The sequence below is a fragment of the Microcaecilia unicolor genome, chromosome 1 (genome assembly GCF_901765095.1).
Source record: "Microcaecilia unicolor chromosome 1, aMicUni1.1, whole genome shotgun sequence".
NCBI lineage: Eukaryota > Metazoa > Chordata > Amphibia > Gymnophiona > Siphonopidae > Microcaecilia > Microcaecilia unicolor.
The window spans coordinates 495,627,750-495,641,430 of record NC_044031.1 but is presented as its reverse complement, the minus strand read 5'-3'; the positions used below and the strand labels follow the sequence as shown (position 1 = coordinate 495,641,430).

The 13,681-nt window shown below is 44.4% G+C and overlaps 1 protein-coding gene across 2 annotated transcripts in view; it reads left to right on the top strand.

Moving 5' to 3' along the window:
- Positions 1 to 13,681, top strand: part of LOC115460366 (kinesin-like protein KIF20A) — a 105,295-nt gene that overhangs the window by 10,900 nt on the left and 80,714 nt on the right. For both annotated transcript variants that reach the window (XM_030190149.1, XM_030190150.1), the window contains exons 3-4: positions 2,260 to 2,334; positions 9,686 to 9,805. In XM_030190149.1, coding sequence (XP_030046009.1) covers positions 2,260 to 2,334; positions 9,686 to 9,805 — 195 coding nt within the window. The remainder of the gene's footprint in view (positions 1 to 2,259; positions 2,335 to 9,685; positions 9,806 to 13,681) is intronic.

The following is a 13,681-nucleotide window of genomic DNA, read 5'->3' as shown; positions in this document are numbered from 1 at the left end:
GATGCTAGTAAAGCTTGGTTGTTCAATAGATTATTCACGAGTTCAAATTTTTTCATATTGATCTGTTCTGGGTTTGCATATGTGCTGTAGTATTCTGCTTTGGCTCCCTTAGGCTGGGTTTATATGTTCTTAGAAGCTTTCCTCCATATACGTTTGTTTTTGGACCAATTTCTTATCTCCTACAGAGTTTTTTCATCTCCAGTAAGTAGCTCGTTGTTAAACCAGGGACATGGTTTCTTTTTACTTCATTTTCGTTTTGAGTTTTGCTGTTCTATGTGTTTTCAGTTTGTTCAGTGTGTTTTCACTTAGTTCATCCCAATTTCTCAGAAAGTGGGTGTTATTGGGTTATAGGTTTGATTGTTCATTTAGTGCTGCTGTCCAAAATCTATAATTATCCACCTTTCCTCTGGCTATGTAAGTGTGTGTTGTTTTTTGTTCCTTGTTCTTACCAGTCTCTTTCCATTGAAGTATATAAATGGGGTTTTTTTTAATGGTCTGACCATAATACCTCTTCCCAGTTGTGATTTTTCTATTATGTGGTTATTGTTGGCGGATAACCTGTGAGCTAGTATGTCTAATTAGTGACCTTTTGCATGAGATGAAGTGGTTTGTATTGTTTTGAAGTTCCATTGGTTCAAGAAGTCCATGAAAGTTCTGGTATTGGTGTAGTGATGAAGGCGTCTTGGGTGTTAGACCAGCTTCCTGGGGGATGGTATAAAAAATATGCAACATAATTGAACGGTTAATGTTGTATCTGTGATTTTTGCATGCCAAATTTCAATTGCCGGGTATATGTGTTCAGCAACAGGCTCTACTGTAAGGAAGGATTTAAATATTAGGGCAACCCCTCCTCCTTTCTTTTGGTTCTGTTGATGTGTATTTTATATCCCGGTGGGCATAGGCCAAGCAGTACTGGGTTGGCTTTTAAGGTGTGACCATGTTTCTGTTAGAGACTGGATTGAAACTGAAAAATTAGGTCTACTGTTTATAAGTATTCCTGACTTGTTAACTGCTGACCTTGCATTTATATAGTCTATAGGAATTGGAGCATATGTATTAATGTTGATATTCTTAACAGTTTGTAGTTGTGCAGTCTAACCTTTTTGAAGTTGTGGTCATGTAGGTTATTATTCAAACCTATCTTTTTGTTGTTGGTTAGCAATTTGGTCTCTGGTTTGTTGTGCGGGTTGTATTTTGGCTCTTCTAGTTGGTATTGGGAGCGTTGTCTGTCAGAGATAATACAGGTATTTTGTACCATTCATTAAGTGGCGTAGCTTGCAACCCAGTTATCCATACTATGATCATTTGGTAGAATATCCATGCCTTTATATTAACCATACCTGAGATTGACTATCAAGTTTTATTTTTGCGTTTCTTAATCTGTGGTTGCCATGATGCTTGCTAGTTGTCTAGTAAATTAAGACTAGTTTGATATCTAATCTTAATTTACTAGACAAAGCCATGCTTGTCAACTGTGATGCATCTAAGATCAGGATTCAGAGACGAAATGTGCAAAGCAGCAACTTCATCTTCTGTACATGCTTTCACATCTAAGCGTATCTAGAAGAGAAAGGAGCTTTGGTTCAGAAGTTTTTGAAAAGCCCTGGCTTGAAGCCTTCAAAGGCTCAGTCATCACGGGTTGCTCATCAGTAATCCTAGCTTCAATACATGAGTAGTATATCTGCATTCAAATACCTCCATACTGGGTGTTCCCTCCTCCTCCCCCCCCCCCCCCCCCCCCATATGCTTCTACAACCCTTAGCTGTATTTGCCGATGGAGAAAGCAAGTAGTTTTATCTGTAATGGGGGTTCTTGCCAAACAGAAGATTAAATGAGCCACCCGATACATCCTACCCCTCTAAAGCTGAAGCTAAGGTTTCCAACTGAAGTGTATGAGCAGGGGCACTGTATGGAACCTCCTATACATTCTTAAAACTTTCCAGTTTTATATTGAGCTAAGAGAACTACTCTTATTGATGCTGTCGGATGACCTCACCTACTTGTGTACGTATGGGTTTTTTGTTTTTAATCCTACTGTCTATAGAGAACACTGGTTACAGGTAACAACTTTGATTTTTCTAACAGGATAATCAGGTACAAAAGGGTAAGAAGGATTAATAACTTGTCATTTTCTGACTGGTGAACAGCAAAGGGAAAGTAATGCAGACTTTTTCAGTGTAGTAATACTGTGAAAACATTCTAATCTGTCTACAATGTTTATACTGATGACTAAATGCATTTTTTTCTTAAACTGAGCAGGTATCGGAATCCCTGAAAGTCTATTTGAGAGTGCGACCTTTTTCCAAGGCTGAGCTTGCCAGTAATGAGTCCCAGGTTAGTTTGGGAATGGGTTATGATTCTTCAGAGCTTATAAGATGGCTACTTCCAAAGTTCTCATTATGCTTTTCAAAACCAGTTGCTTGTATGCTGAGAATTCAAGATATATCATACACTTTTTTTTTTTGGGGGGGGGGGGGGGGGGCTGTTCTTGATGTGCTATTTACTTTTATATATGGTTGTAGAGTACTACTCTCTTAAAGCCTGATTTGTTTCCTATAGAGTAGGAGTTACCAAACTGTTCACATGGGCCACATATTTCATACTGCAAGAGGGTGGAGGGGTTTTTAGGCTCTTGTCTTTAAATATGGGTAAAATGGAAAACAGGATCCCACACTGAGTGACAGCAATAACCATACTATTGTACTTGAGTGTTTGCAATTCTTCCACACTCCTGGGAATCCTGCCCCTTACTACTTCTCTTCCCCAAGCGTCTTGTTCCCATACTATGGTGGCTACGGTCTAGGTCTAGGTCTCTTTCTTACCTCAAATGTTGCTTGTTCCTGGGACTTTTTACACAGTTCCAGTAATGTTACAGCTTATGCTTCTGCATGCTAGCATTGAGGCTTAGATTTGCATTCATGCTGCTCATAATGCCACTGACTGGGTACTATGAACTGGATAAAATTGCTGCTTGAGCTGTCTGGAGACCCTTGGGACAGAGCTATTCATTAAGCTTAATTTTTAGTACTCATTCTTTTCCCTCCTTTTTTTTCTGTGCCTCTTAAACATTTTCTGCTAACCACTTGTGTGCTATTTGTGAGAAGGGCAAGCTTCCAAAAACACTTGTGTAAATGGCTACTTCCTTTTCATCCTACTAGACCAATCAAGACAATGTGTTGTGTCTCCCTGCTAGCAGAGGGAGATACAGAAACTGCTAGTAGAGACACAACCCATGTGCCTCGCTGATAAAAGCTGGTGCAGTCTGGGAAGCTTTCAGTATTTCTCTACCTCCAGTAAATGGTGTAGGTTGATCTGGGTCAGGAGGCTTGTTTATGCCCTGGGGAGTCAGGCCTAGTAGTCCACAGCCCGTGTCCCTTGAAGTTGGCCAATTGCTCCTAGGGTTTGGGCCACAATCCTTGCCCCATTTATTTATTTATTTATTAGGATTTATTTACCACGTTTTTGAAGGAATTCATTCAAGGTGGTGTACAGTAAGAATAGATCAAACATGAGCAATAGGCAATTACAGCGGTAAAAATATTCAAGTAACAATACAAAATATGGCATGGTATACTACTTGCAATGACAACACAATTACGTAATAGTACATTATAATTGGTAGTGAAGGGTAAGGCAAAGTTGTAACATATAGATGAGTAAGAAACTAGGAAGAATTTGAAAGTAAGGTGACTGATTTGAAGAAAGTTGTACATGAGGTCAGAGAGATGGTTAAATATTATCTGTTAGGCTAGGAGTGGATAAACATGTCCCGCTGCAGTATGTGCAGCCCGAGTCAATCCTTGTGTGTTGTGAGAGTGCAGGTGAAAGGGGATCCGGGAAGGCACAAAGAAAGGGGGTGCAGGCAGCCGGGGAACCCCAACGGGGCAGATTTCATGTGCACAACGCCCAGGGCCGTGCCAGGGGTCTCTGGCGCCCCCCTGCAGACTACCAGTTGGCGCCCCCCCCCGCACCTGCCTGGCTCCAAGGCAGCGATTCCCCTCTCTCCCCTGCCCTCCCGCTCCCATGTAGGAACTGCCCGCCCTCTTCTCCCCCCCCCCCCAAGATCCCTTCCTTTTTTTTTTCTTTTAAATTTACCTTCCTCCGGCAGCGCAGCGTCAGTGAAGGAGGCGGTGCTCCCAGTCCCGATGTCTCTAGCCTTCCCTTGTTCGCTGCTCACTGCCCCGCCTTCTTCTGACATCAAGGATAACGTCAGAAGAAGGCGGGGCAGTGAGCAGCGAACAAGGGAAGGCTAGAGACGTCGGGACTGGGAGCGCCGCCTCCTTCACTGACGCTGCGCTGCCGGAGGAAGGTAAATTTAAAAGAAAAAAAAAGGAAGGGATCTTGGGGGGGGGGGGGAGAAGAGGGCGGGCAGTTCCTACATGGGAGGGCAGGGTAAGCACGCAGCGGCGGCGCCCCCCAGAGGATAGCGCCCCCCTGCGGCGCTTACCCCGCTTACCGCATCGGCACGGCCCTGACAACACCCACATTCAGAAAGCTGGTCTACCGGAGGCAGAGAGGTTGGCCGGGTTCAGGAAGAAGAGGAGGAACTACCAGTCCCAGAATCCTTCTCTTCCCCACCTGGCTGTGCAAGAGTTAGGGGAGGAGATAGAAGATTGGGAAATGGTCTCAGAGGAAGGTGATGAGGGCCAGCTGGAGAGTTTGGGGGCGGGGGAAGTTGGAGAGGAGGATAAAATGGAGGTTACTGAAGGACTAGGGGAGGAACAGATGGAGATTGGAGCCCTGGCTCAAACCCAAAAAGCTGCTGTAAGAGGGTGGCTAGCTGTACCTTGGAGAGACTGGAGGAGAGAGGCTGAGGCACTGGGGGAAATCTCTACTAAAGAGGAAACAGGTGCAGCCTGTGGGAGAGAAAGAGAGCTGGGCACAATTGAAACCCCAGCCTGAACCAGGTGGGAATAAAGCTGTGTAACCGTGCTGTAAGAAGGTGCAAGAAAGACTGTGTAGACTGTTTCATACTAAAAAGGTCTGGGCTGCAACCTACCAAGCTATTGGGTTTTTCCCTCTGATAATGTACTGTTCCCTAAGTGAAGTAATCTGAGCTAAAGTGAAGTTATATGGACTGTTTTTGAACCTGAATTTGACTGTGTTGAACCTGAATTGTGCTCTGGGCTACTAGCCTAAACAACCTGGAGTGAAGGGTGTTTTGTTGATTTGAAGCAAGAAAATAAAAGCTCTTATAAACATTGGGCTTTGAATGTGCCTCTGTGAAAGGAACGGAGGGAGGAGGAAGTCCTGGGAGTTCACAGGGCCTGGAGCCAAGGCTCAGAGGAGCCAGATTGCTGTGGAGTGAAGGCAACAGTCATGTGGAGGAAGAGGCAACTAAGCAGGGTTGAGCCTGGCTGGGTCCTGGATGGGCGACCCAGCTACAGTGTGTGAGTGAGACTAACAAGTTAGTTACTTCTTCCATTAAAGTCTTGGTTGAAGAGCCTTTGAGCTTGGAGGGCTCTGACAGTCTGAAGTCCTGAACCTAACCCATGGGCTTGCACTTGGTGAGGCAGACTGGTAGTGGACTGCATGGCTTCTGCCAGCCCCCACTCTGGTGCACACCTGCAGAGCCTCACTTAACAGATCAGGCTTTTTTTTTTAAATTATTATTTCCTTGGCCTTTTACTATGGAGTATTTTGTTTGTTTGTTTGTTTGTTTCTGCCTAAGGGTGAGATCAGGCAGTGCAAGGCTGCTAATCAAGGCAGGCACCAATAGGTTTTGTACTTTTTTGGGATCTTGCCAGGTATTTGTAACCTGGATTGGCCAAGAATGCTGGGCTTGATGGACCTTTGGTTTGTCCCAGTATGGCAATACTTACATAAGGTAGCACAGGGGCTACCAGACTGGAGGTGGGACTTCTGTACAACTTTCCTGTAGGTCTCCTCTATGTACCTCTGTCTCTTTCAGCTCCACCAAGCTGCTACTCTAGCCTCAAGAGAATGGACCATTCTCTGAGAGCTAGGAGCTCTTTGCATCAGGCACACACGAACAATCCATGACCATATAAACTTCAGGAAATCACTGAAAACCAACCTCTTCAAAAAGGCTTACCCCACCGATCCACCGTAAATCCCCACACCCAGCAACACAGCATAACCAATGATTGTACTGGACAATATACAATCTTCATTCCCCTCGACCCTCATGGTACCTAATACACACCTACCTCATTAGACCACAATATAAGCTTGTATTTGTTGTCTACCGACTTGGCGAACGCCATTACGGTACTATGTAAGCCACATTAAGACTGCAAATAGGTGGGAAAATGTGGGGTACAAATGTAACAATAATAATATAACTGCTCACCAACTGGGAGATAATCATACATGTGACGCTCAATGCAAAAGACTGGATAGCACCCTTCTCGCTGCTAGACTGCTGACTCCATCTTAGTATTTTTGAGTTTTTCAATAATTTAAAAGTTGCTAGTATTAAGGATATTAGCCTAACTTGAAAATGTCTTTTAGTTTATATGATATATTGTGCGATTTATTTAGTGTTTCCTTCTTAGATGGTAATGAAATATATTTAAAACTCTGTAAGAGCACTCCTTGCTTGTTATCCTGACTCAGTGATGGTGAACCTATGGCACGCGTAACAGAGAGGGCACGCGCGCCGTCGCCTCAGCCAATCAGGCCTACCTCCCACCCAGCACTAGGCAGCCCGAGCACCAGGGCCCCCCCTCCGAAATTTAAAAGTCATACCTGGTCGGGGTTAAGGCGGCGTCGGCAGCGGCGGCAGTGAAAAGCGCTGGCTCGGTGCGCCTTCAGCCTTCCCTTCTGTCTCTCAAGTGCTGGTCCCGCCCTCATTTCCTGTTTCCACAAGGGCGGGACTAGCACTTGAGAGACAGAAGGGAAGGCTGAAGGCATGCCGAGCCAGCGGTTTCCGCTGCCGACGCCACCTTAACCCTGACCAAGTATGACTTTTAAATTTCGGAGAGGGGGGCCCTGGTGCTCGGAGGGGGGGGGCGGGTGGGCGGGCAACCTGGTGCTCGGGTGGCCTGGTGCTGGGTGGGAAGGAGGGATGCCTGGTGCTGGCTGGGTGGGTGGGATGGGTGGGATGCCTGGTGCCTGGTGGGAGGGAGGCCTGATGCCGGGTGGGAGAGAGGCCTGATGCCGGGTGGGAGAGAGGGAGTCCGGGTGGCCTGATGCTAGGTGGGAGGCCTGATGCCTGGTGTTGGCTGGCTGGGTGGGTGGGATGCCTGGTGCTTGGTGGGAGGGAGGCCTGATGCCTGGTGGGAGGGTGAGAAGGAGGGAGGCCTGGTGCTGAGTGGGTGGAAGGGAGGGAAGGAAGCCCTGGAAACGGAGTTAAGAGTGCAGATAGAGAGCAGCAGAATCAGAGACTAGGACCAATATGGATAGAAAAACAAATTCACCAGATAAAGGTAGAAAAAAAATCATTTTATTTTCATTTTAGTGTTTGGAATATGTCCAATTTGAGAATTTACATCTGCTGTCTTATTTTGCACTGGGTATACTGAAGCTGTAACAGCTTACAGAAATGATTTATAATGAAAAAAAATCGTTATTTTTTTCTCCTATACTAGTATAATATTTTCAATGATGTCTGTTTATATGCGCCATGGCTGGTGTAAGGGGTGTGGCTATCATAGGGGTGGAGTCATATGTGGTGACCCCGCCCATAATGAGTACCGGCACCTGTTATTCAGGTTAAATTGCCCTGTTGGCACTTTGCGATAAATAATTAGATTTTGGGTTGCTGTTTGGGCACTCAGTCTCTGAAAGGTTCGCCATCACTGTCCTAACTGATTATAAATGAAGAGTTGTGCTAGGGCTGGGCGGGTTGAAGACTAAACTAGGTCCTGCGGTGCCTTCTAGAGGCTATCTGTTAATGCTGTGGTACAAAGTTCAAGTTTTAAAACTAAGGGGAAAAGAGTGGAGATTAGTTGATTGCTGTTTTATATTTTTATTCTTCCTATCACTAACCTACTACTACTGCTATTACTACTATTTAGCATTTATATAGCGCTACAAAGCACACGCAGCGCTGCACAAACATAGAAGAAAGACAGTCCCTGCTCAAAGAGCTTACAATCTAACCTACAATTCCTCCTTTAAACCCCAATGTTTAAGTTCCCAAAGCACAAAGCAAAGTAGTGTTCACTTACCAGAGAAATGTCCTCTTCTCTCAGAACTTCTCAGAAAGAAAGTTCAGTGGGACCTCTCCCCTTTAATCTTCCTTGCACTTCTTTGACAACTAACAAATCCTGTTCAACGTTCTTTAGAGTCTTCTCAAAAGTAGATGTTTTAAATTCAAATTGAGACACAAAGTTACCTTATCAGGTTACTTGAGACTGAAGGGCTTCTCTAACTTGCTGAAACTGATCCAACCAAGATAGCAAAGAATTCTCCATCTTACTCATAACGTCCTACAGTTCCTCAAAGGTGACTTTCTCCGGTCTTTTTCCTCCTCACCAAACAGGGGGCTCCATCTGGCTGTTGATAATCAGCATGAGCAGCTTGGGGCTTTCTCACAGCTGCCCCAGCCTCAAAGGATCCTTCCCCCACCGCTCCCCACTGCTGCCAGAAGAATGAGTGCTTCAGCCCCATCTACGGGTACAGCCTCAGTAGCAACTTCTGCATCTGCTGGCTTTCCCTGTGGGAACACCTCCATCAATATTTCCAGGTTGGGGAGGAGGGTCAGGACATTCTGGGCAAAGGGTCGTGTCTAAGACACCACTCGCCTGTTCTCCTTCTGGGAGCATTCCCCCGCCCATGTCGTGAAGCCAGCTGCATTCACAGCAGAACTCGATCTTCTGCTGCACCAGGGGAGGAGAACCACTGGGCTCAGGTGGGTAAACCTAGGGTCTTCCTTTGCTCTTCACCATTGTTGCTCCCACAGAGCTCTGAAGAGAGAGAGAGAGATGCTGCTTCAGTCGGTGCCATCTTAACTCCTCATAGGGTTTGATTTTTACAACGGTGCCTAGTTTAGAAAGGTAACAGAGGCACCTATGTATCTTTTTCATGAAATAGGCTCCTAGATCCAGCTCCAATAATGCACAAATGCGAACACAAAAATTGAAAGTTGTAAATTGTGCATATGTGAAACTCATGTATATCACAGCTGTGTCTAAATTATGCCCTAGGAATACCCTAGCACAGATAACTTAAAAATGGGTGCATGCTTTTCCATGTGTATACTTCTGTATGCAGTCTTGCAAGTTGTAAAAGCAAACTTTACATGTAGAAAAAGCAAATTGGCAAAGTGTCAGAACCATTTAAGACCTTGTACGTCTGCAGAAATTGAAGGTACATTTCTTATTTTGTGAACACATTTTGTTCTTTCATTTCACTTATTGCTGTATTTTATGCTTATTTTAAATAAGAAGGCTAGATGGAGCCGGTGGGGGGGGGAAGAGGGGTTGGTGGTTGGGAGGCGAGGATAGTGCTGGGCAGACTTATACGGTCTGTGCCGGAGGCGGGGCTGGTGGTTGGGAGGAGGGGATAGTGCTGGGCAGACTTATACGGTCTGTGCCGGAGGCGGGGATAGTGCTGGGCAGACTTATACGATCTGTGCCCTGAAAAAGACAGGTACAAATCAAGGTAAGGTATACACATATGAGTTTATCTTGTTGAGCAGACTGGATAGACCGTGCAGGTCTTTTTCTGCCGTCATCTACTATGTTACTATGTTTAATAACTCTCTTCTTGTTCTCAGGGCTGTGTAACCATTGAAAGTTCAGAAATAGTAGCTTTGCAGGCACCAAAAGATTCTGCTGCTCTGAAGAATAGTGAAAAGGGGATTGGTCAGTCTATGCACAAATTCACATTTACACAGGTAAGTTAATTTTCTTGGCATTTCTTGGAAGGTTGATTTACCAGAATACATATGGGTGACATTAGCTACTTAATTGATATCTTCCCAGCATTTTCTAGACATTCTTGAAGAAAACATTCGTGCTCACTTGATGTCCTGTAGCATACCCTTAGTTTACTCTTATGTTTAAATATTTCACACCAATATATGTATTATTTTCTTCAGTAAGAGGATATATAGATTCTGTACACATGGAGGAAAAAACCTCAGTCGACCCCTGCCATTACTCAGTCAATGGTGTTTAAGGGTTCCGGTGTCTATCATTGGCATAAAAAACCTCCAGTGCTCTTTATTCTTAATGTTTCTTATAATCAAAAACGTAATGCTTTACAGTCAATCTCTCAAAATTAAAAGTACTTAACGTTTGTATTTTCACCACTGCAACAGTCCATGGCCTGGAGTGTGAGAGCGTAATTGACGTTAGCTCCCTGAGGTTTTGAAAAAGTACTCCCGTGAAGTTTACATTGCAAGTCCTTGAAGAAGAAAGTGTAATGGACTGTTGTGGTGGTGAAAATACAATAAGTAAGTACAAAAGTAAGGTCCAACTGTCCTCAGAAATCAGTGATAGAATATCCTGGCTGTCTACACAAGCTTTCTTAAAATGTGGTACATAAAAAAAGCTCCCTGAACAAACCACCCCCAACCAGTATTGACAACACCATGAAGGAATCCATAGTTTGAGGAAAATGGAGAGGAAGTAACAGCTACTCTTCCCTTCACTTTTCGGTATATCAAACTGCTGAGGTAAGGCGTCTTTCCTCAGGATGCCATCTTTGATTTCATTGCTTGCAGTTTCGTTGAGAGACTGAGCAGTCATGGCACTTCCTCAAATCTGAGGAGCTGTATTCTAAAGAGGAATACTCACCTTGACTCCTTCTTGAACTTTCTACTCTACAAGTAGTGAGTATATCTGAGGACCTTTCTCTGATTTTTGTACATGTAGCAATGTCCATACCAGCTGAAGGTCAAATGAGAAAAAGTGCCATTTTTGGTCTCCTGAAGTATCTGGATGCCCCCAAGGAAGTTGTAGCTAAAAGTGCTTTGTTAACAGGAAAACAAGCACCAAGTACTGTGGTTGAATGGGTAATCTAATTGCCCTTCCAGTCTATGGTTGAATTCATCCAGTACCACTCCTTCAGGTTTTGCAGCCCAAATGTATGACCCTGCATTTTTTTTTTTTTTAGCATGAAATCTTAGCATCCAAATTTTAGACCGTTCTTCAAGCTTTGTTAGATCTCTCCTCATGTTATCCACACCAACCGGGGTGTCTACCTTATTGCAGATATTGGTATCCTCCGCAAAGAGGCAAACCTTACCAGGCATCCCTTCTGCAATGTCACTTAAAATGTTCAGCTGGACCAAGAACTGATTTTGTGGCACTGCATTTGTAACATACCTTTTTTCAGAGTGAACTTATTTTACCACTACCCAATAACTTAGCACAGAGGTCTGACTAACCAGCTTGAAGTTCCTAACCTTTTTATTTCTTCTTTGGAGGGGGACCATGTCTGTTCATCTTCCAGGCCTTTGGACTGCTCCCAACTCTAGAGATTCATTGAAAAGGTCAGGTAGTGGAGCTGCCTAAGTTCTTTCATTACCCTTGGATGTGTGCCATCCAGCCCTATTGCTTTGTCCACATTTAGTTTAGCTAGCTCCTCATGAACATAGTCCTCAGAAAATCGTTCATGGTCTACCACGCTTCTATTCCTATCCCTTCTGCCATCGTACTCCTGACCCTTCATCTGTGAGCATGAATATTCGTTAAGCAACTCCACTGTATCATTATCTTCTACATATGTCTCCCCTTTACCCTCAAGCCTCACAATGGCACTTTTGCACTTCCTTCTATCACAGTCTTTAAAAAAGAAAAAGACCCCCCCCCCCCCCCCCATTTTACTGTATTGGCTATTTTTTATTCCACTTGCATTATTGCTTTTCTGACAACTGGGACTTCAGGCTTTAATTAGGTCAAGAAATCCTTAGAGGGAGCAAGTAAACAAGCTCCTTAAACCCTTCTCCTCCAAAAAAACAAAAAGCTAAAAACTTTCTAAAGCTAGTCAAATAAAGCCAATAGCTAACCCATATAAAAAAATAAATAAGGCAGAGCACTTGATGTGAAAAAGCCAAAAAACCCTCAGTCTGCAGTGTTTTCTCTCAGAAGTTGCAACAGCTTGGCTGATGTGACACTTTCCTTCCATACTTCAGTTTTAGGAGTCTAAACTCTTGTGTAAGAGAACCTCTTATTCCAATTCCCTGTGTCTAGTTTCATTCCTCACTTTTTGAGGTATACTGTGGTTTATATTTTCTGTTCAGACATTAGAAATATGTTTTTGTGTGAAGTCTAGTATGTTATTCTTGTAGATTTATTTCAGAGTTTTAAGATTTTATTAATTAAACCCCCAGAAATATAATTATTCTCTTTTTAAAGATAACTAAGACTTAGTTCTTAGATTTTACTTTCCAACCAATTGCAAACACTGTCTAATTCAATTGAGCTAACTGATGAGAGGATCTATATAGTAGGACTTGGAGCAAGTAAGGAGGGAAGTAACACCTCCGAAGTGCTGGGACCACAAAGAGTGTAATTAGCTTGCTACCTCCTTTTTGAAGTGAAGGTTTAAAAGAAAAAAAAGCACTGGAGGAAGCAAACTCTATACAAGAAAAATAAATTGTTCCGTAGCGTCCCTCTAGTCCGGCACAGATGGGTTATGCACGCCTACCAGCAGATGGAGATACAAAACCACGGAGTAGTTTCAGATATCCCTGAAAGTTAGTCTGTTTTTGGTTGGTGCAAGAGGCAGCTCTCCTTCTCTCCAGGGCGAAGCTTCATCTGTTAGATCACTTAGTGATGCATGTCATGGGTGTAGACAACATATAGGCAGAAATCTAGCCCTGGGGGAGTGGAGGTTGAGTCCAGTGGCCTTCGCCCTCATCGGTCCATGATCTGTCTGTATTCCAGAGCAATACAGGGAACCCTTGCATTTTCCGATGATGGTAGATGCTGTGGTTCGGCGGTGATAAAGAAGAATGATTCCTGTGGACAGGGGCACAACGCTGCAGGATCCTCAGGACCATCACATGGAATCTCTATTGAAGCAGAATGTTGCGACCTTGGTGGTGCAAGAGGCGATTTGCGGAGGTTTGGTTGCGAGTGCCTGGTTTCGCTAGGCAGAGTGGGTCTTGGACAGATTTGGATGATTGGGCCCTTGTGGATTGGGAGGTGGCTAAGCTCGAGATGGTTTCTTCCTTCCTTGCTGATGATCTTTATGATCTCCTTACCTCGGTTAAGCCTATGGCACTCGGTGTGGCAGCTCGGTGATCGTTGTGGGATCTGTCCAAGCTTAGCAAGTTTCTGTTTTGTGGGTCATTGTTTGGAGAAGAGTTGGATAAAATGGTGAAGAGCTTAGGGGAGACCAAGGTTCCTTGGCTCTTGGAGGATAGGGCTAGGCAGTCTGGGAAGGCTGTCTCTGGCAGAGGTAGATTTTGGGAGGCTTGGAGGTATAAGCCTGGTAGAGGCGGCAGTGCTCAGTGTAGTCAAACTCGGGGGGGGGGGGGGGGGGGGGGGGGAACCAGGTTTTCAGTCTTTCGATGTCCACTCCCGGACAGTTGTCCCAATGAAAGTGTGGGTCCAGCCTCTGGTTCCGATAGGGGCAAGATTGCAGCAGTTATCGGCGCTGGACCCAAATTACTGCGGATCAATGGGTGCTCGGTCATTCTAAAGGACTACGCCCTAGAATTCATCCATCCTTTAGATGCCTTTCTGGAGTGTCATTATTCCATTTACTTTGTAGTTCCCAAGAACGAAGGCTCATTTTGACCAATTCTAGACTTGAAGGT